The sequence below is a fragment of the Ranitomeya variabilis genome, chromosome 8 (genome assembly GCF_051348905.1).
Source record: "Ranitomeya variabilis isolate aRanVar5 chromosome 8, aRanVar5.hap1, whole genome shotgun sequence".
Lineage (NCBI taxonomy): Eukaryota > Metazoa > Chordata > Amphibia > Anura > Dendrobatidae > Ranitomeya > Ranitomeya variabilis.
Window position 1 is genome coordinate 82,227,385 of NC_135239.1, and position 23,995 is coordinate 82,251,379.

A 23,995-nucleotide genomic window follows, 5' to 3' on the forward strand; every position below is an offset into this window, starting at 1 on the left:
CGCCGATGACGTGCAGGAGTGGGCGGAGCCTATCTGCAGCGACCAGCGGCTAGGCCGAAGCCGGGGGCTAAATTTGCGGCCTGGGCCCGGCGCACGGCCGCAAAGTGCCGACGTTACAGCGCTACAGCCCCTAATGTGCCCTGATTAAGGAGGAGCCCTCTGGACCGCCGGCGACCCCCCCCATCCCCCACGAGACACTTACCCGAGGAGGTGAGAGGAGCCTAGGGATGGCTGGGACGGTGCAGGGGATGGGAAGCCTCCATCCACCAGCCCCAGAGGGGAGTGGAGAGGAACCGTCCACCACCTGAGTCACACAGAGCATTGGTGATGCAGTGTGGTCTGCACGGACGCCACGGGAATAGGGGGCCACTGTACAGCCGAGGGTAAAACCTGGTGGACAGGGCAAATGTCCGGCAATAAAAAGGCCTGGCTGCAGAGGAGGATACTGGAGGAAAACACCAGTGCTCCTCTGTACAACATGGGGAGATCGGCGTCCCTTTTAGGGAAAAAACCGTCGCCCAAAAATGGTCAGCTCAGGCAGTGGCTCCCACGTCGCAGGAGAGGATACGGAGAGGTGAAACTCCCGTGCTCGCCTGTTGTTGGTTCGGGGGAGATCTGACCACTAAAGAATCCGTCGCCCCCTTCGTCCGGAATGGATTAAAAAGAAAAAATCCGTGAAAATAAAAATCAGTGTGCCTCCTACGGACACTAAGCTTGAACTGGGTGTCTGGAAGCCAGTACGAGGGTGTATACTGCAGGGGAGGAGCTAACCTTTTTTTGTCTCAGCTTAGTGTCAGCCTCCTAGTGACAGCAGCATAACCCATGGTCCTGTGTCCCCCAATGAGGCGAAGGAGAAATATTGATTACATGACAGCAGGTTTACTAGTCTTCTAGTGATAAAAATCACTATTTTATCAGCACGAAATTATCAAAATTACAGCAAGCAGCCGAGTAAGTGGAATCAGGGTCTCTGTCCCTACAGAAAAGAAGCACTCCCGTAAAGTGTTCATTGTATTTATATATTGCAGTCATCATATTATACAGCACAGTGCACTTACATTTGCTCATTTTGCCTTTCTACAAAGTTAATTATTTTCTCTGCTCTATGTAGAAACAAGAAGTTTCTTGTCTTTTGCATTTATCATTCCCCTCTTCAACTCCTGACCAAGCTGTTCCCTCTTCCCCCGCCAGGGACTTTTGCAGTGACTCATGAGTCATACAGGGAAAACGGACCTCCTGTTTCTACATAAAGCTTAGAAAAAAAAAATCAGACAGTTTTTAATCATGTGATGTCATAGACCTAATGGAAAAGAGAAGAATTAGCTGGGTTGAATGGCAAAATGAGCAATTGCAAGTGCACAGTGCTATATAATATGACGACTGCAATATATTAAGAGGATGAACATTTTGATGGGAGGAGGACGGCTTCTTTTAGCTGCTTTCAAATTAGATGGCAAAACCTGGTGACAGATTCTCTTTAAAAGTTATGGATATCTGATAATGATGACACAATCCAATTTTTTTCCCCCAAAGTTTTAATTCTATTTTTCATCATTATATACAAAAGGCTATAAAGTTTGGTATTGCTTCAAATGTACCTGTAAATCACACAATGGATGACGTAAAAAAGAAAAAGAAAAAAAAAACAAGCTGGACCTGAGCTTTTTCACTGCATATTTCATCCCCGTTTTTCAGGGGATTATATGATAAAAATAGGGATTTTTGTGTACTCACCATAAAATCCTTTTCTCCGAGCCAATCATTGGGGGACACAGGACCATGGGTGTTATGCTGCTGCCACTAGGAGGACACTAAGTTAACACATAAAGAATAGCTCCTCCCCTGCAGTATACACCGTCCTGCTGGCTCCAGTTTGGTAACAAAGCAGTAGGAGCTAACATTTAACAAGGATGAACTATGTCAAAACCAAGTCAACACAGAAAAATCAAAGCCAATAGGCTAACAGGGTGGGTGCTGTGTCCCCCAATGATTGGCTCGGAGAAAAGGATTTTACGGTGAGTACACAAAAATCCCTATTTTTCCTACGCCTCAACGGGGCACACAGGACCATGGGACGTCCTAAAGCAGTCCCTGGGTGGGAAAACAATCCACTGCAATTGCTCCTTGTACCACTGCAATTACTCTTTGTACCCACAAGTTACAGATGCGGCACTGCCACCTGCAAAATTCTTCTGCCGACGGACGCATCTGCCGAGGCCTGAGAATGGACATGGTAGTGTTTCGTAAACGTATGCAGGCTGGACCAAATTGCAGCTCTGCAGACATGTGCTGCCGACGCCTGGTGCCGGATGGCCCAGGACGCACCCACTGACCGAGTAGAATGAGCCTTAATCCCTGCTGGGACAGAGTGACCTCTGACTCGGTAGGACTCCTGGATAGCTGAACGAATCCACTTGGCTATCTTGGCTATCGTAGCTTTGGAAGCGGCTAGACCTTTTCTTGGCCCTTCTGGGAGCACAAACAGGGCATCTGACCTGCGGAAAGACGCCGTCCTAAGAGCTCTGACCAAGTCCAGTGTGTGGAGAGCCTTCTCGGTGCGATGTACTGGCGCTGGGCAAAGTGAAGGCAAAACAATTTCCTCATTGAGGTGGAAAGATGAGACAACTTTCAGTAGAAAAGACGGGGATGTTCTCAAAACCACCTTATCCTGATGAAAAATGACGAAAGGAACTTGCCAAGACCAGGCCGCCAGTTCTGAGACTCGTCGGATGGACGTGACCGCAACCAGGAAGGCAACTTTCCATGACAGAAGAGACAGGGAAACATCCTGCAGAGGTTCAAAAGGAGCCTCCTGCAAGACTCCGAGGACCAAATTAAGGTCCCATGGTTCCAACGGCATCTTATAGGGCGGCACGACATGGGAGACTCCCTGAATGAACGTCTTCACCTGTAATCTATTGGCAATTTTACGTTGGAACAGAACTGACAAGGCTGAAATCTGCCCTTTTAGAGAACTAAGGGTGAGACCTAAGTCCAATCCCGACTGAAGGAATTCGAGGATGGAAGGAACGGAAAGCCCATAAGGTGAGCTCAGGGCTGGCATCCAACGTTGCAGGAAAGGATACGGGAGGAACGCTCCACGTACTTGCCTGTTGATGGTTCGGGGGAGATCGGAACCTAGAAAGGATCCGTCGCCCCCATTCGCTCAGTTAAGGAAAAAATAGAATAAAAAATAAAAATTAAAATAAAAACGGTGGGGTCAGAAATCAGACCCAAGTGCCTCCTACAGACACTAAGCAAGAACTGGTTCACTTGGGCCAGCAGGAGGGTGTATACTGCTGGGGAGGAGCTATTCTTTATGTGTTAACTTAGTGTCCCCCTAGTGGCAGCAGCATAACACCCATGGTCCTGTGTCCCCCAATGAGGCGTAGGAGAAATACTGATGTCATACACACATCATTGAAGACTGTCTGGTCTACATGTGGTAGTAACATTAGATGTGCCCGTATGTGGTTAGATTTCTTAGCTCTTAGTGTGCGCACAGGATCTCGTTACTCACTTCGCATTTCCATCCGTCGCTCTTTATCCTTTTGATGGCGAGGAACTCTTGTGCACTCTCAGCGTGGAATCTACAAGACATAATGGGCCTCATGTATTATAACCCTCTTATAGACAAAGTGGCCTCGTTGCCAATAACACCTTGTATCCAAGATTCACATGTCCTTTATACAGAGCTGACAGAGTACCCACTGGTTACTGAGGACAATCATTTTCGGTTTCACAATTCTACTAGGAGTCCATCACTTTTAATATGGAAGACAAAGATGTAAGAGACATTTGTGGGTCACACGGTCATTATAATTAACCCCACAATCCAAAATAGAATGTATGCAAGAGTCTTACCTTGCTTTCTTTAATTAAAGAGTTATTCCCAAATGCGTAAATGCATGATGTGCATAGTGCATGTAAAAACAAAAATAACACACTTGCAATTTACTGTGTCAGTTTTAGCCGTTCTTATGATATTAAAACATTTCTGTTGTCTACAGCTCATCGCCTAGGTGACTGACCACCACTGCGGTCTAGCTGTGGTGGCTGGACATGCACAGTGTTTACAAGATCTTTGATATTATACTTGTAAATGCTGATCTGAAGCTGCCTTGGATCTCTAGAGCACACTGATATTTCCTAACCCCGGCTAGCTTCAGTGCAGCGCTTAGAAGCTGGACAGCAATGATGGTCGGTTTCCTACGGTGACTTGAGAAAGTATTCACCCCCTTGGCATTTTTCATGCTTTGCTACCTCACAACCTAGAATTTCACTGTGTTTTTTTGAGGGTATGTACGAGTTCATGTAAAGTACATGCCTAAAGTGTGAACATTTGGTTTTATTTTTATTGTGAAACAAACAACAAATAGGACAAAATAATTGAGAACTTCATTGTGCCTAACTATTCACCCCCTAAAGTCAGTACTTTGTGGAGCCTCCTTTTGTGGCAATTGCAGCTGCAAGATACTTTGAATAAGTCTCTATGAGCTTCACACATCTTGCCACTGGGATCTTTGCCCATTCCTCAAGGCAAAACTGCTCTAGTTCCTTCAAGTTAGATGGTTTCTTCTGGTGAACAGCAATCTTCAAGTTTGATTTACATATTCTCAATTGGATTAAGATATGGGCTTTGACTAGGCCATTCCAAAACATTTACACATTTCCCCTTAAGCCACTCGAGTGTTGCTTTAGCAGTATGCTTTGGGTTATTGTCTTGTTGGAAGGTGAACCTCCGTCTCAGTCTTAAATCACTGACAGACAAACAGGTTTTGCTCAAGAATATCCCTGTATTTTGCACCATCCATCTTACCCTTCACTGGGACCATTTTCCCTGTACCTTCTATCAAAAAACATACCCACAGCATGATGCTGCCACCACCATGTTTCACTGTGGGGATGATGTTCTTGGGGTGATGAGCTGTGTTGGTTTGGCACCAGACACAGCGTTTACCTTGGTGGCCAACGAATTCAATTTTGGCCTCAGCTGACCACAGCACCTTCCTCCATACATTTGGGGAGTCTCCCATGTTTTTTGGTAAACTCAAAATGAACCTTACAATTTGTGTGTAAGTAAAACAGGATTTTTTGTTACTCATCGTAAAATCTGTTTCTCAGAGCCTTCATTGGGGAACACAGGAAACCATGGGTGTATGCTGCTGCCACTAGGAGGCTGACACTCTGCACAAAAAAAGTTAGCTCTTGCTCCATAGTGTACACCCCACCGACTGGGGTTAATCAGTTTAGCTTAGTGTCAGTAGGAGGTGGACACGGGTCTTTCACTAGACCTATATCTACCTCAGTTTTCGCTGTCTTCCTGTAATGTCTTCTTTTTCAGATGGATCTTCTCCTTTACGTTTGAAGGGATACAGTGTGAACAGACAAACTATGAGTACGGCATATACTACCACACCGTATCCTCATAGGTCTAGCTGGCAGGACCCCAACCCCTAACACACGAAGAGTGTTTGGTGATCCAAATTTTAGTCCTGGCCCCCGTCTCCTACCCACTCACCCACCAGAGCCTGTCGGTTTCAGGAGGCATGGATGTCCCATAATACAGGTCAGACATCTAATAATGGACTCGTCTTCAGGATGGAGAGATACATCTCTTTTTTTCTCTCTCAGTCAGGCTCTGGTCCAGAGGCGACAGAGGAGAAGATTCAGAGAGAAGATAAACCAGAAGATAAGGAACAAGATACGGATGAAGAAAAAGAGTGAGTTTTTTTCCTGCTCCCCAATCCCTCCTTTATTCTAGGGTTCCTTTATCAGAATGGGGTTCTTGATTAGATTCGGGGGTTCGGGGGAGATCGGAACCTAGAAAGGATCCGTCGCCCCCATTCGCTCAGTTAAGGAAAAAATAGAATAAAAAATAAAAATTAAAATAAAAACGGTGGGGTCTGAAATCAGACCCAAGTGCCTCCTACAGACACTTGTTTTTCCGATGGCTTTCTATTCCGGTATAGGCCTTTTTGGTCTATACCGGGCCTGTCCCCCTGCTTTATCTCCATCTAGTTTGGTTGCGCAGGCTTACCTTTAGGTAATCTCTGGGCCTCCGTGCTACGCCGCCCTCCCTTGTCTCGGCGGCCGTCTTTTCTACTCTAGGCCTGGCTTCAGCGCACCCTAGTTCCTGGCGGTTAGTTCTGCCCCCTTCTGCTGGCATCTTAGGGCAGGCTTTCTCCTGCCCCTCGCTGGCACACCTCCTCTCCCTGGCGGTTAGCTCCACCCCCTTCTGGCTTCTTCCTAATGAAGCGATAAAGGATTTTTTTCTGCCCACCCTTCCATAAAGGCCACCTCTATGGAGTGCACGGATTATTGTGGTCACATGGACAGATACTTCAGTCTCACTAGGCAACTCTGCAGCTCCTTCAGGGTTTCCTTTGGTCTCTGTGCTGCCTCTCTAATTAAAGCTTTCCTTGCCCGGGCTCAGAGTTTTGGTGGACGGCCCTATCTTAGCCAGTTTGCTGTGGTACCATGTACTTTCCATTTTATGATAACAGATTGGATGGTACTCCGGGGAATCATCAGAGATGAGGATATATATATATTTTTTTTAAATAACTCAACCCTGACTTGTACTTCTCAACAACTTTGTCCCTCACTTGTTTGAAGATCTCCTTGGTCATCATGGTGCTTAGTTAGTGGTTCCTCTTGGTTAATGGTGTTGCAGCCCCTGTGGCCTTTCAGAAAAGGTAAAGTGTATATACTGACAGACCTGTGACACTTAGATCGCACCCAGGTGGACTTCGTAAGTCACATACTTAGTGAACGTAAGTCTACCTGTGTGCAATCTAAGTGTCACATGTCTGTCAGTATATACACCTTACCTTTTCTGCAGGAATTGCACCAGAAGTGGTTAGGGCCTTCATACCAAAAGGGGTGAACACTAGTGATGAGCGAGTGTACTCGTTGCTCGGGTGGTCTCCGAGTATTTGTTAGTGCTCGGAGATTTAGTTTCTGTTGATGCAGCTGCATGATTTATGGCTGCTGGACAGCTTGATTACATATGGGGATTCACTAGCAACCAGGCAACCCCCACATGTACTCAGGCTGGCTAGCAGCTGTAAATCATGCAGCTGCATTGACAAAAACTAAATCTCCGAACACTAACAAATACTCGGAGATCACCCGAGCAACGAGTATACTCGCTCATCACTAGTGAACACATATAGAAATGACCATTTTTAGTTACTTAATCCCACAAATTTAAATTTATGCCTATATTTTTCTCACTTCACTAACAGACTATTTAGTGCTGATGCATCACACACAAATCTGATTACAAAAATATTTAAACGCAGGTTGTAATGTAACGAAATAAGTAAAAAGCCAAGAGAGTGAATACTTTCGCAAGTCACTGTAGACAACAAGCAGCAGACAATAGAAAAATGTTCATACTTCAAGAACAATGGAAAACTTTTATAAACTGCAAATTACAAAAGTGCTCGTTTTTGCAAGCACTATCCAACAAGGCATCTATGACTATAGGAACGGGAACAGCCCTTTAAAGGGAATCTGTCACCCTTTTGAGCTTTCGGAGTTAACAATATGGGCATACAGGTTGTATACAAGTGAAATTAATCATACTTGTATGCCTCCTGGATGATGCCTTGTTCAGTAAAAATCATCTTTTATAGCTTCGACCTTCCAGGCTTTGGGGTATAGGCTGCCCGGAAGATAAGCCAGCTTCCGGTCTTCATTAAAGGGAACCTGTCAGGTCCCCCATGCCCTCCAACACAGCAGCATTCAGCTATGTGTGATTACACTCCTCCCCTTCTCTTCAGATGTCCCTTTCACGTCATGGCGCGGCCACAAATCCCGCGCCTGTGCATTCTGCCTGCCGTCGCTCCTATGCACATTGTGGCATTCACCTTCACTGTGAGCAGGAGACCACTGAGCTGGAAGTTACAGGGGCTCTCTGGCACCTGCCACATTAAAACTGAAGACAGTATCCATAGAAGGGCGGACCAGAGCAGAGGAGAGGCGGCACACAGAATGCACAGGCGCGGGATTTCTGGCCACGCACTGAAGAGAAGGGGAGGAGAAATCTTGGATAATGAAGACCAGAGGCAGTCTCATCTTTGGGGCAGCGTAAGCCCCATAGCCTGGAAGATAAAAGCTGTAAAAGATGATCTTTACTGAACAAGGCCACATCTAAGAGGATTACAGGTATGATTAATATTACCTGTATATAACCTGTATGCCAATATTATTAAAGGGCCACTGTCACCCCCTCCAGCCGTTATAAACTAAAAGAGCCACCTTGGGCAGCAGTGATGCTGCTTTCTAACAAGGTGGCTCTTTTAGTTTTTGGAGCATGTATTCCCAAAATAAATCGTTTTATAAGTTCTTCAAAATACCTGTCTTTGGCCAGGGAGGCAGGTCCTCACCCCCCTGCTTGAAACGCCAAACTGCCGTCACTCAAATGTTCAGGGGCGCCGGGCGCCGCCCCCTCAGCGCTGTTTTTGCATGAAATCCGGCGCCTGCGCTGTGTAGTAGTGTCTGGTGCAGGCGCAGTGAGCTCTGGCCGTCTGACGTCACAGCCATGGCTCGCAGACTGCGCCTGTGCGGCCGCCCTGCTTGTGAATCCCAGCCCCGCACTCTGCATAATGCATAACACACTGCGGGGCTGGGATTACCAAGGTGGGTGACCGCACAGGCGCAGTCTGCGAGCCATGGCTGTGACGTCAGACGGCCAGAGCTCACTGCGCCTGCACCAGACATTAATATACAGCGCAGGCGCCGGATTTCATGCAAAAACAGAGGGGAGGGGGCGGCGCCCCTGAACATTTGAGTGACGGCAGTGTGGCGTTTCAAGCAGGGGGGTGAGGACCTGCCTCCCTGGCCAAAGACAGGTATTTTGGAGAAGTTATAAAACGATTTATTTTGGGAATACATGCTCCAAAAACTAAAAGAACCACCTTGTTAGAAAGCAGCATCACTGCTGCACAAGGTGGCTCTTTTAGTTTATAACGGCTGGAGGGGGTGACAGTGGCCCTTTAACTCAAAAAGCTCAAAAGAGTGACAGATTCCCTTTAAGAATGGATCCGAGAATTAGGCCTCATGTTCAAGTGGACCCAGTATGATCCATGTTGTACAAAGCTGAACCACACACTGGGCTAATGTATTAAGGATCCCATTTTCCTATTGAAGCCCTAAATTCAGCACTTCCAGGTGTGAGCTCCGCTAGGTCATGTGATGGAGCACAGAGCAATTTTTTTAACACCAATGACACCGCATGGATTTACTACATTTTGATAAGGACTTTCCCATTAAAATGCAGCGACACAGCATTTGTGATCCACGCAGTACGGACACCAAAAATTTAGGTTTGAACGATGCCTTAATCTACTGAAACCTTGAGAACATGTAACATTCACTTGCAGAGTCTGATCCTGCTCATAACATGGGAAAAGCAACAGTCCGAATTCTCTGCTGGATGAGGAGCCGCTTGCTGCAGGACTGTGGATGTGCAAGACCGATAGGAGAAATGTATTAGGTCTCTTTCACACTTCCGTCTTTCAGCTCCCATCACAATCCGTCGATTTTTGAGAATGCTGGATCCTGCATTTTCCCATAGACTTGTATTAGGCTACTTTCACACTAGCGTCGTTTGGAATACGTCGCAATGCGTCGTTTAGGAGAAAAAACGCATCCTGCAAAGTTGTCCGCAGGATGCGTTTTTTACCCATAGACTTACATTAGCGACGCATTGCGATGTATGGTCACACGTCGCATCCGTCGTGCGACGGATGCGTCGTGTTTTGGCGGACCATCGGCACAAAAAAAGTTACATGTAACGTTTTTTTGTGCGTCGTGTCCGCCATTTCCGACCGCGCATGCGCAGCCGGAACTCCGCCCCCTCCTCCCCGGACCTTACAATGGGGCAGCGGATGCGTTGAAAAACTGCATCCGCTGCCCCCGTTGTGCTACTTAACACACTGTCCGTCGGTACGTCTGGCCGACGGTTTGCGACGGCCCGTACCAACGGACTAGTGTGAAAGTAGCCTTAGCGACGGATTGTGACGGATGACCATCCGTTTCATCCTTCGTGCACTGGATCCTGCAAAAAAAAGCGGTCCGTCAGGCAGAGAAAACGTTCAGAGGAACGTTTTTTCTGCACGTCGGAAAATCGGTCAGCGACGCATCCTGCGCTGCCCGTCACTGGCTACAATGGAAGCCTATGGGCGCAGGATGCGTCGCTGACTGTGAAAAGCAGGAATCCAGGGATGGGTCCAGTCTTTTCAAACTGAGCATGCGTGGAAGAATTTCCCGTCAGGGAAATTCTCTCTCGCTCTCTCTCTTTCTACTATTGATGCTGCCTATGCAGCATCAATAGTAACAAGATATAATTTAAAAAATAATTTTAAAAAAATAAAAAAAATTCCAATATTCTCACCTACCGGCGTTCCCGTGCAGCGTCACCGATGTTCCCGGCAGCTAGCGTTACTTCCTAGTAATACACTGCAAAATCTCGCGAGATTTCGCAATGTATTACTAGGAACGCTAGCTGCCGGGAGCATCGCTGCGCGGAAATGCCGGTAGGTGAGGATACTGCGATTTTTTATTTTTTTTTACCTGGTTTGTGTTGTGTATGCGTTTTCGCAGCAGAAAACCGCTGCGAAGACACATACACAACAGGTGCTCAGAAAGACGGGCCCAGTGCACACGTTTTCCACAATCTGCACAGGATCCGTCATTTCAACGTCTTGACTGATCCTGTGCAGATTTGGAAGATGGAAGTGTGAAAGTAGCCTTAGTGGTGATCTTGGGTCATGAATATGAGAGCAAAAGTTACATTAGTGACTGTTTGGATCCTTGCCTCCTGAAATAAAGGCTCTATAGAACCACATACCATTAACACCAATACATTTCTGCTAGGGCTTATTAATCGCAACTATTTACAGTGTATCCATTGGCGCGTCAATCACACATGTCCCTGTGACTCCAGTCCAACTGTATGGTATCAATGAAGATAGCCGCACACAAACCTCAGCTCTCTGTCCATAGACCATACGGGACTACACATCATTTAATGACCCCCTGGCTACTGTACGACTACTGGATAGATGGTCGAACACGAACAGTAAAGTTCGTCATCCATACCGAACATCTACTGTTCAGGCACTGACACCGAACACAGACTTCACCAGGAAGTCCGTGTTACTGTTCCGGTTCGGCCCACCAAAAACTGGGTCTTTGTCGTGCTGTTATGTGTATGACAGCGGCAAACACTGCTTCTGATCGGCGATAAAATCATCACCACCGGTCAGTCGCGGGTCCTATGCTCTCAAATAATACTATGAGAGCGCAACTGTGATAGGAAGTATAAAGTTTACCTCCTGTCATTGGTGTCAGCTGATGGGACTACTGCTACCATTAGCCAACGCCTGCTGCCACTAATAACAGCAAGAGCAGGTGTTGGCTGATGGGAGTATTGATCAACCGATGTCTGCACTGTAAATAAATAATTAAAAAGCAAATTGAGTTGTTTCCCCTGTACTTTTGATAACCAGCCAGGCAAAAATCTCATGATGCAGAGGCGAGTTCACCACAGTACACTGGGAGAATTTCACTGCGGTGCTAACGGCGATCTCAACGAGTTCATCGCAGCGCAGCCCGGCTCAGACGCAGCCTCAGTGACCGGAGGTAACCTTGATGACGTCACCGCTGGTAACTGATGCTGTGCTCGCAGCAGCTCATTCACCGGTGGTTCTCAGCCTGGACGGTCACATCTTGGTACCGTCCAGGTTGAAAACAATTAATACTGGGGCATGGATTACGGTGTGGGACCGAACGACGGAGAGGTGAGGGATATTGTTGTTTTTTATTTTTGGTTTATTACAGGAGACGAGGGATTCAGTGGAATTAGGCATTAGGCAAGTATAACTGTGTTTGCTATTTTTAAATAAAAAAGTAAAAGTGTGTTTAATTTTATTTCAAATAAAGGACTTTACTCTGGCTGTGTCTTTATTTACCATGTAACTATAGGATTAGTAATGGATAGGTCTCTTATAGACGCTTCTCCATTACTAAGCTGTGGGCTTGATGTCACCTGACAATATAAAGGTGATTTAACCCCACAAATATGAACCCCACTTGCCACCTCTACAGGGCAAGTGGGAAGAGCCGGGCAAAGCGCCAGAATTGGTGCATCTTAATAGATGCGCCTTTTCTGGGCTGCTATTTTTAGGCTGGGAGAGCCCCTTCATGGCGCCTTACCAGCCTGAGAATACCAGCCCCCAGCTATCTGTTTTAGCTTAGCTGGTTGTTAGAAATGAGGGGGACCCCAAGGCTCTTTTTTTTTTTATTTAATAATTTAACAAAATACGGTGTGGGGACCCCTCTATTTTTGATAAGCAGCCTTACTGAAGTTGAGGATTGCAGCCCCCACCTGTGAGTTTTGCCTGGCTGGTTATCAAAAATACAGGGGAACCCACGCTGTTTGTTTTGGTTTTTTTTTATTTACAGATCAGGCGCCGGATGACGAATACTCCCATCAGCCACTCTTGCTCTCACTGTTATTAGCAGCAACAGGTGTCGGGTGATGGAAGCAGTAGTCCCATCAGCGGACACCAGTGACCGGAGGTAAACTTTATACCGCCGACCACAGCTGTGAGTGGGAACCGCGGTTGTCTAACCGGCGGTGATGATTTTACCGCCGATCAGAAGTGATGTTTGCCTGCATGACAGCGTGGCAAACACTGGATGTTCATGCCCCCCATTCAAGTGAATGGGATCCAGGTTCGTGTCCTGTTCTGGTACTCAAACTTTTTGTAACTGTTCGGCCGAACCCAAACATCCAGGTGCCCGCCCATCTCTATTAGTGGAAAACAGGGGACATAGGTCCTCATCTCTAGCAATCAGTGAAGAATACCCTTTTTAAATTGATTTCTTACACCATACGGAAATCACAGGAGAGCCTCCCAAATAGGACCATAGAAGATGACAAATGCTGCTGATAAGATTCTCTGTATTGGGGAGGAGAGAGCACCTCCCACCTATTGCTTCACGTCTATATAAAATCTTAGCCAACTCCTATCTCGGTAATGTAAAAATGTGTCTTCACTCAAGATGGATTTTCCCAATATGGAGTTAAGACATGACAGTTGGTGCTCATAAAGTTCAATGGAGAACTGTAACTCGTTTCAGCAGAACGTGCAGCAAAATGTCTCAATGTGACTGCAGACTCATGAATCCTCAGATCACATGCACTGAGCACTCTGAGGATTCTCCAATGTCGGCGCCGGGAGCAATGGGCATGTGACCGAAGTATGCGATATGTATACTCAAAGCCGGATACAATCGACTCAGCATGTGATCACTTGTATTCAAATTGTATATTTGCAGTTGCGCCCTTTTTGTTGACACTGGAGAATCCTCAAAGTGCGCAGTGCGTGCAATGTGAGAATTCACGAGACTGCAATCACAGAGTGACAGCAGACATGTAGTTTAGGAAAGGACAACCCCTTAAAAAAGGGGTTTTCCCACGATCAAAGTATATTTTAATCCGTAGATTTTGGAATAATAATTTCCAAAATTGGACGCGTTAAAAAAAAAAATGTTACTGTCCTGAGATAATCTTATAAATGTCCCCTACTGTGTAATGGCTGTGTCTGACCGTGCAGGAACATGGTCTAATCATACCACAGCTCCTGGGCAGAAGAGGAAGCGAAAGAGGATACAGACAGGACAGCACGGGATCACAGCTGATTCTGCGAGGTAAAACATTTCCTTGCCTGTTTTTAACCCCTTAAGCCCCGAGGGTGGTTTGCATGTTAATGACCAGGCCAATTTTTACAATTCTGACCACTGTCCCTTTATGAGGTTATAACTCTGGAACGCTTCAACGGATCCTGGTGATTCTGACACTGTTTTCTCGAGACATATATTGTACTTCACGATAGTGGTAAAATTTCTTTGATATTACCTGCATTTATTTGTGAAAAAAAACGAAATTTGGCGAAAATTTCGCAATTTTCCAACTTTTAATTTTTATGCCCTTAAATCACATGGGCATATGTCACACAAAATACTTAAAAATATTTAGAATTGAGAGTCCTCAGTGGTTGATACCTTTTAACGGCTAACTGAAAAGATGGTAGCAAATTATTTTTCTATCTACTGGCTAACACGGTACCAAGATATATTTCTTTCCTGTAACAAAATACTTAATAAGTAACATTTCCCACATGTCTACTTTACATCAGCACAATTTTGGAAACAAATTTTTTTTTGTTAGGGAGTTATAAGGGTTAAAAGTTGACCAGCAATTTCTCATTTTTACAACACCATTTTTTTTTTAGGGACCACATCACATTTGAAGTCATTTTGAGGGTTCTATATGATAGAAAATAACCAAGTGTGACACCATTCTAAGAACTGCACCCCTCCAGGTGCTCAAAACCACATTCAAGAAGTTTATTAACCCTTCAGGTGTTTCACAGGAATTTTTGGAATGTTTAAAAAAAAAAAAAATGAACATTTAATTTTTTTTTCACAAAAAATTTACTTCAGCTCCAATTTGTTTTATTTTACCAAGGGTAACAGGAGAAAATGGACCCCAAAGGTTGTTGTACAATTTGTCCTGAGTACCCAGATACCCCATATGTGGGGGTAAACCACTGTTTGGGCGCATGGCAGAGCTCGGAAGGGAAGGAGCGCCATTTGACTTTTCAATGCAAAATTGGCTGGAATTGAGATGGGACGCCATGTTGCGTTTGGAGAGCCACTGATGTGCCTAAACATTGAAACCCCCCACAAGTGACACCATTTTGGAAAGCAGACCCCCTAAGGAACTTATCTAGATGTGTGGTGAGCACTTTGACCCACCAAGTGCTTCACAGAAGTTTATAATGTAGAGCCGTAAAAGTAAAATATAATATTTTTTCACAAAAATGAACTTTTCGCCCCCAATTTTTTATTTTCCCAAGGGTACCAGAAGAAATTGTACCCCAAAAGTTGTTGTGCAATTTGTCCTGAGTACGCTGATGTTACGGCTACGACCGCAGACACGGCCGAGCCGACGCCTCCACGTCGCCTGACCTGGACGGCGTGGACGAGCGTCCCAAAAAGGAACGCAATGTGGACCCACTGGACCACATAGAGTAACCTGGACCTACACAGACTAGGGAAGAGCAGCGAGCAGGGTCTGTGGCAGCTGAACATGTGAACAAGATGTCGATAGGCAGAACTAGATTACACTGCACAACTTCAGGTATGAAGAAACAAAGTTTGCTTAAATGAAAGCACAGTACATAACAAAACATAATGATGTCAGGATCCCGATTCCACAAGTCTAGGAAGTGTACACGTCTAAGATGTCAGACGATGGCAGGAGTCATCACGGGTTGATGTAGTCCAGGATCATCTTGCACGGGCATACTAGAACGGTCTCTCTCTCAGGCCTCAGGCGTATCACAGGCTCAGCAGGAGAACATCAGACACCGATCCCGGAAGGACGTCATTACTGGGTGGACCCAGGGGAACCGGTGGAATATCGAGTCACAGGCTAGACATCAGGACACAGACCGGACATCAGAGGTAATCAGGACACAGGCTGGACACCTTGGACAGACGTCAGACGATGGCAGGAGTCATCACGGGTTGATGCAGTCCAGGGTCATCTGGCACGGGAGTACTAGGATGGCCTCTCTCTCTCAGGCCTCTGGCGTAGCTCAGGCTCAGCAGGAGAACATCAGACACTGATCCCGGAAGGACGTTGTCACAGGGTGGACCTCAGGACATCAGGATACAGGCAGGACATCAGGACACAGGCAGGACACATTGGACAGACGTCAAACAATGGCAGGAGTCATCACGGGTTGATGCTGTCCAGGGTCATCTGGCACGGGCTTACTAGAATGGCCTCTCTCTCAGGCCTCAGGCGTAGCACAGGCTCAGCAGGAGAACATCAGACACCGATCCCAGAAGGACGTCGTCACAGGGTGGACCTCAGGCTATCAGGACACAGGAAGGACATCAGGATACAGGCAGGACATCAGGACACAGGCAAAACATCTGGGACACTGGCGTGACAGCCCAGGTCATCGGCTGGGACACTGGCGTGGCAGCCCAGGGCATCAGGATATCGGACACAGGAAGGACATCAGGATATAAGCAGGACATCAGGTCATCGGACACAGGATAGACATCTGGGACACTGGCATGGCAGCCCAGGTAATCGGCTGGGACACTGGCGTGGCAGCCCAGGGCATCAGGACATCGGACACAGGCTGGGACTCAGATGGCACAGGACCAGGTAGCGGTGATCTTCAGGTTCCAAGCTACAGCCGTCAGGCTCCGGGCATCGGACCTAGGAAGGAACTCAAGCGTGATGGTGCAAGAACCGCTGTACTGGACCTGGGCCAGACGGGGTTAGCACCGCATAGCAGGCTGAGCACAGCATAGTAAGAGCACAGTAGGAACTCCTGACTCCATCTTTAAAAGATGAGCCCCAGGAGTATAGTCACGGAGTACAGTGTGTAAGACACAAAAGGACTTCAGGAACATAATACAAAGGACACAGTTCAGACAGGATCAGGTACTGGATATGCAGCCTCCAGGACAGGCGGATCTGGGTACTCTGCCCCCAGAACAGGCGGAAAACACAAACAGACTGGATATGCAGCCTCCAGGATAGGCGGGTCTGGGTATTCTGCCCCCAGAACAGGCGGAAAAACAAGATACAAACGCATCTACCCAGAGTAGGCGGGATCTGGGTACTCTGCCCCCAGAACAGGCGGTAGACAGGTATCAGCTCTCTTAGAACATACTGTAGACAGAACAGGAGCTGGATACCTAACTCACTAGGCAAGACACAGAAACACAATGCAATACTCTGGCAACGCCCAACAGGAAAGAGGGAGTTTACAGTATATAGGAGCTGCTCCTCAGCAATAGGCTGAGGAAGCAACACAGGTGCACACTCAAACCCTAATAAAAGCAGGGTAGGGGTGGCCGCGCGCACCCTAAGCACAAACAGAAACCATTACAGCACAGTCAGCACAGGAACTGTGGCTTAGGGCACCTGGCAGCGACTGCTAGCCTGGACACACGTGGAAAGTCATGCACCAGCTGCAGAGGACCTCGCAAGCCGTGGCTAGCTTCCACAGCGGCAGCCAGGGACCGCACATGCGAGTGGCCATGCAGCAGAGCAAAGACATCACAGCACATGTACAGCTATGCAACGGTGGCAGGGAACTGAACAGCGTCCATACAGGTAACAGACAACAGTATCCCAGCACATTAGGGGGAGAGGAGCAAGGGTTAAAGCAGAGATATGCAGAGTAACGCCGAAGAAACAAGGTATAAACCCAGCGGCATTACAGCTGATACCCTATATGTGGGGGGTAAACCACTGTTTGGGTGCATGCAGGGCCGTATTTAGAGTTTCTGCTGCCCTAGGCACTTTTAGTGCTGCCTCCCTCTTTGGTGAGTATGACACTATCGGCAGTGACTTTGGCAAGAATCGCTGATGTGAAAGTCGCCTTTTGCAGCAGATCCGGCAGTTTTTCCACATCTGCCGCGTAACGGATCACTTACAGCAACACTGCGTTCGGCCTCATTCATTCCCTATGGGATTTGCGGCACTTGCTGTGATCTGGCAAATGCGGTATCATACCTCCCAACTTTTGAAGAAGGGAAAGAGGCATAAAGTTTGCGGCGCACGTAGTGTGCCGTGGCAAATTTTAGGCCAAGCCACTGACCACACCCATTTCACAACTAGTCACACCCATATCCAAGTCCCAACCACACCCATTTAGCACTGCTGATCACACTGTTTCATATACAATAATTATAACCAAAAAAAAATATGGCCACACAGTGCTCCATACTGTATAATGGCCACACATGATGCTCCATACTGTATAATGGCCACATATGATGCTCCATACTGTATAATAGCCACACATGATGCTCCATACTGTATAATAGCACTACATGATGCTCTATACTGTATAATGGGCGGCCACACATGATGCTCAATACTGTATAACAGCCACACATGATGCTCAATACTATATAATAGCCACATATGATGCTCCATACTGTATAATGGCCACACATGATGCTCCATACTGTATCATGGCCACATATGATGCTCCATACTGTATAATGGGCGGCCACACATGATGCTCAATACTGTATAACAGCCACACATGATGCTCAATACTGTATAAAGGCCACATATGATGCTCCATACTGTATAATGGCCACACATGATGCTCCATACTGTATAAAGGCAGCAACACATGATGCTCCATACTGTATAATGGCCACATATGATGCTCCACGCATACTGTATAATGGACCACCCCCCTCCCATCCTGTATGCATGGCTCATCGGCTCCCCCCCCGTATGCATGGCTCATCTCTCCCCCCCTCCTGTATGCCTGGCTCATCTCCCCCTCCCTATATGCATGGGTGGCTCTGGCTCATCTCCCATACCCCCCTGTACGCGTGGCTCATCGCCGGCTCCCATCTTGCATGGCTCGTCATCTCTCCCCCCTGGCAGCCGCCCCCAGGCTCCATGCATGGCTCATCTTCATCGGCTCCCCGCAGCTCCGCGCTCCCATCTTGTATGGCTCGGCTGCTCCCCGTCCACGATCCCTCCTTCATCCTCCCCCCGCCGTCCTCCCACCCTGGCTGTCATCATACTCACCTACCTTTGTCCTTTTCCACACCGCGCGGAACGGAATCCTCTCCACCTCTGTCCCGACGCAGCACCCTCGTCCTGTGTGAGCGGTCAGGTGGTACCGCTCATTAAGGTCATGAATATGCGCGTATTCATGACCTTAATGAGCGGTACCACCTGACCGCTCACACAGGACGAGGGTGCTGCGTCGGCCGACGCTGAGACCAGACCAGGCATCGCTGGAGCTACCTAGGTGATTATGTATGATGACTCACTCATACTGTATGATGTCGGGGCACGGACTCGCGGGCGGGCGGGCGAATTAAGGTGACCCCGCCGGACTTTATAAAAAAAAACCCTTGCTCTGGTGCCGCCCCCTGCATCGTCCCCGCCCTAGGCACGTGCCCTCGGATGCCTAGTGGCAAATACGGCCCTGGGTGCATGGCAGAGCTCGGAAGGGAAGGAGCTCCGTTTGACTTTTCAATGCAAAACTGGATGGAATTGCGATGGGACGCCATGTTGCGTTTGGAGAGCCCCTGATGTGCCTAAACATTGAAACCCCCCACAAGTGACACCATTTTGGAAAGTAGACCCCCTAAGGATCTTATCTAGATGTGTTGTGAGAGCTTTGAACCCCCAAGTGTTTCACTACAGTTTATGACGCAGAGCCATGAAAATAAAAATTCTTTTTTTTTTTCCACAAAAATTATATTTAGCCCCCAGTGTTGTATTTTCCCAAGGGTAACAGGAGAAATTGGACCCCAAAAGTTGTTGTGCAATTTGTCCTGAGTACGCTAATACCCCATATCTGGGGGGGAACCACCGTTTGGGCGCATGGCAGAGCTCGGAAGGGAAGGAGCGCCATTTGGAATACAGATAGATTGGTGTGCAGGTGTCACGTTGCATTTGCAGAGCCCCTGATGTACCTAAACAGTAGAAACCCCCCACAAGTGACCCCATATTGGAACCTAGACCCCCCAAGGAACTTATCTAGATGTGTTGTGAGAACTTTGAACCCCTAACTATTTCACTACAGTTTATAACACAGAGCCGTGAAAATAAAAAATCCTTTTTTTCCTACAAAAATGTTTTTTTAGCCCCCCAAATTTTTATTTTCCCAAGGGTAAAAACTTTAACAAGAGAAATTGGACCCCAGAAGTTGTTGTCTAATTTGTCCTGAGTACACTGATATCCATATGTTGGGGTAAACCCCTGTTTGGGCACACGGGAGAGCTCGGAAGGGAAGGAGGACTGTTTTACTTCTTCAACGCAGAATTGGCTGGAATTGAGATCGGATGCCATGTCGAGTTTGGAGAGCCCTGATGTGCCTAAACAGTGGAAACCCCCAATTCTAACTGAAACCCTAATCCAAACACACCGCTAACCCTAATCCCAACCATAAGCCTAACCCTGACACACCCCTAACCCTAATCCCAACCGTAAATGTAATCCAAACCCTAACCCTAGCCCTAACCCTAATGGGAAAATGGAAATAAATACATTTTTTAATTTTTTTATTTTTCCCTAACTAAGGGGGTGATGAAGGGGGGTTTGATTTACTTTTATAGCGGGTTTTTTAGAGGATTTTTATGATTGGCAGCCGTCACACACTAAAAGACGCTTTTTATTGCAAAAAAAAATTTTTTGCATTACTACATTTTGAGAGCTATAATTTTTCCATATTTTGGTCCACAGAGTCATGTGAGGTCTTGTTTTTTGCGGGACGAGTTGAAGTTTTTATTGGTAACATTTACGGGCACGTGACATTTTTTGATCGCTTTTTATTCCGATTTTTGTGAGGCAGTATGACCAAAAAACAGCTATTCATGAATTTCTTTTGGGGGGGGGGGGGGGGGGGGGCGTTTATACCATTCCACGGTTGGTAAAATTGATAAAGCAGTTTTATTCTGTGGGTCAGTATGATTACAGCGATACCTCATTTATATAATTTTTTTATGTTTTGGCGCTTTTATACGATAAAAACCATTTTATAGAAAAAATTATTTTTGCATCGCTTTATTCTGAAGACTGTAACTTTTTTATTTTTTCACTGATGACGCTGTATGGCGGCTCGTTTTTTGCGGGACAAGATGACGTTGTCAGAGGTACCATGGTTATTTATATCCGTCTTTTTGATCGCGTGCTATTCCACTTTTTGTTCGGCGGTATGATAATCAAGCGTTGTTTTTTGCCTCATTTTTTTTTTACAGTGTTCACTGAAAGGGGTTAAATAGTGGGGCAGTTTTATAGGTCGGGTCGTTACGGACGCGGCGATACTGAATATGTGCTTTTATTGTTTTGTTTTTTTATTTAGATAAAGAAATGTATTTATGGGAACAATATATATATATATTTTTTTACACATCTAAATATTTTTTTTTTTACTTTATAACATTGCCCCGGGGGGGCATCATGTTATAAGGTCAGATCGCTGATCCGACACTTTGCACAGCACTGTGTCAGATCAGCGATCGGACATGCAGGGCTGCAGGCTTACCAGCGCTTACTCTGAGCAGGCGCTGGTAAGCCACCTCCCTGCAGGACCCGGATGCAGCCCCGCGGCCATTTTGGATCCGGAGCCTGCAGGGAGGAGATAGGAGACCCTCGGAGCAATGCGATCACATCGCGCTGCTCCGAGGGTCTCAGGGAAGCACGCAGGGAGCCCTCTCCCTGTGCGATGCTTCCCTATGCCCCCGGAACGCTGCGATCATGTTTGATCGCAGTGTGCCGGGGGTTAATGTGCCAGGGGCGGTCCGTGACCACTCCTGGCACATAGTGCCGGATGTCAGCTGCGATAGTCAGCTGACACCCGGCCTCGATCGGTCACGCTTCCGTGAGCGCAGCTGATCGCGCTGGACGTACTATCCCGTCACTGGGAATTAAGTCCCAGGTCACCTTTACAGGATAGTACGTCCAATGGGATTAAGGGGTTAAGCAATGTTTTACTTTATTGTGTTTGGCTTCCTCCCCTGCCCAGGAGCTGTGGTAAGATCAGACCATGTCCCTGTACAGTCAGACACAGCCATTACACAGTACACAGCAGGGGTACATTTATAAGATTATCTCAGCACTGGGACATTTTAAACACTTCAAATTGTGGAAATTATTGTTATTCCAAGATCGATTCATTAAAATGTTTATTAAAACTATTTGTGGAGAAACCCTTTAGGAGATCTGTGTTGTTCTGCATCAGATTTTTCCAACATAATAAAGTTTTATGTGAACAAGCCATTACTCTTTTGCTTTACCATCCCATAGAAACAATCAGCTCAGGAAATGGACGTGACACTAATCAGACACGTCGCTCACCTCTTGACATGTTTTACGAGCGTCTTCCTACTTGCATGAAGCTTGCTACAAAATGGACACTTGTGGTCCTTCCTGGGCAGCTCAGTCTCACCACTGTGCCTCTTCCGGTGGACGGTCAGGTTGGATTTGGTAGAGTATCTCATGTTGCAGATGTCGCACTCAAAGGGCTTTTCTCCCGTGTGGACTCGTGTATGACTTTCATATTTCCCTGGGGAGTAAATGACAAGTCTGAAGACCACCATGCTCTCCTGCAATCCTCCCCCCTCCTGACATGTAAGAAACACTACATACCTACTCGATCAAACACTTTCTCACACTTTGGACACTGTAAGTTCTTTTTGCTGCTTTTCTCTAACATGATAGGAGCCAGTCCATCAGGAAAGATTCCAAGAGCACCAGGACTGTCGTTCCTTTCTTCAAGTCTGTCCAGATCCTCACTTGGTCCATGACTAACTTCCGATACCTCCTCCCCATTTTCTTCTTGCACAGACTGGTCCCCTCCCTCCACTCCATTGCCCTCATCGTTCCCCTCGCTGCTAGAATCCTCCAAATCAGATGCACCCTTACTGCTTTTATAGGAGTCACTACTTGAGGAACAGTCACTTTCTCCATCCTCTTGATCTTCAAACTTGGCTGGACACTTTCTCTGACGGGTGGACTTCCTGGTGGAGGGGTCTGGGTCCTTCACATCGTCCGTTTTGTTAAACGGGTGGGCTCGGTCCATGTGATTTTCCAGTGTTTTCTTATAGCAGAAGTTGCGTTGGCACTGGGGACACGTATGGCAGTTCTCCAGCCTATTGCCTGGTGTGACCGGAGACAAACGCTCGTCCTCAGGAGCCAACAAGGTGACGGCATCTATGATATCCAGAAACTTTGCGGCCTCCAGCACCGCGCTGATCTCCTTCTCCAGAACCGAAAACTCAGACGTGTACAAAAAGTTAAGTAAATGTTGGAAAACAGCACTGGTGACGTGTTCTAAGGTCAGCACCTCGGTGCCGGGGGTCTTACTCAGGCAGGCGTGGAAGTAACTGCTGCCCACCGCCACCACCACCCTGTGCACCGGGAACTCCTCTCCCTCCACCACCACCAGCAGGTCGCAGAAGGACCCCTGCCGCTGGCGGTCGTCGTTCAGGTACCTCAGGAGGTTCCGGTTATAGTGGTGCGAGCTCAGGAGCTTCCTCTGATCGGGGGGCTGCGGATCGCCGGCACCATTGGTCGGATCAGCCGGGACACCGGCCATGGCAGCGGACGCCTCCGGCTCACTCACTTCTAGTGGAGAAACAGTTTTTGGACCAAATCTTCTCTTTTTCTTCATTGTTTAAAAAAAATATTAAAAGTTATACAGGCAGCAAATGGTTAAAAGAGACATCTAAAATCCTTAAAAAGGCCCCTGTCAGCTGTAATCAGCGCATCACACGGGGGCAGAGCACGGGCTCAGGTGGGGGGTCATTGCCGGCAGCGCCCAGGACGCAGTGTGCCCGGTACATAGCCCCAGCAGACACGTCCGCTGTCACCGTCCGCGCATCACATGGCCGCCTCCCCCCACACTACAGAGCCAGCGACCCCCGGACCGGACTGCAGCCGAGAACTCCGCACAGACAGGCGGACTGCAGGGGGAACACATCCGGGAACGTCACTTCCGCTCAGCCTGCACCATAGGAGCTAGGTAGAAGCTAAATCCAAGTCGGCTAAAGGACCTCTGCCCATGTGACCGGAAGGGGCGGTGCCTCTTCCTCCATAGAACAGACAGGGCACACACGAGGAAGCTGTGGATATCATGGCGGGATTTCGTGCAGGATTTGGTTTTGGAGTGTTTTGTGCAGGATTTGCCTCTTCCTCCATAGAGCAGAGCAGACAGGAGGAGGCTGTGTGTCATGGCTGGATTTCGAGGATTTTTGTGCAAGATTTGGGGTATTATGGGGGTCATTCTCCAAAGTCATAGATCAGGTAAGTGGGAGTCTGCCTGGGGAGAATGGGGTGATGTTGCTTGCATGGGTCTGCCTGGAGAGAATGGGGTGGTGATGCTTGCATGGGGGGGTGGTG

General features: G+C 47.4%; 1 protein-coding gene across 1 annotated transcript in view; it reads right to left on the reverse strand.

Annotated features, from left to right (window-relative positions):
* The window catches only part of ZBTB41 (zinc finger and BTB domain containing 41), a 48,238-nt gene extending 24,636 nt beyond the window's left edge, over positions 1 to 23,602 (reverse strand). The window contains exons 1-3 of the mRNA XM_077277377.1: positions 22,244 to 23,602; positions 21,953 to 22,160; positions 3,521 to 3,590 (exon numbers count right to left, since the gene is read on the reverse strand). Of these exons, the coding sequence (XP_077133492.1) occupies positions 3,521 to 3,590; positions 21,953 to 22,160; positions 22,244 to 23,267 (1,302 nt within the window). The 5' untranslated portion in view covers positions 23,268 to 23,602. The remainder of the gene's footprint in view (positions 1 to 3,520; positions 3,591 to 21,952; positions 22,161 to 22,243) is intronic.
* Positions 23,603 to 23,995: the final 393 nt, after the last annotated feature.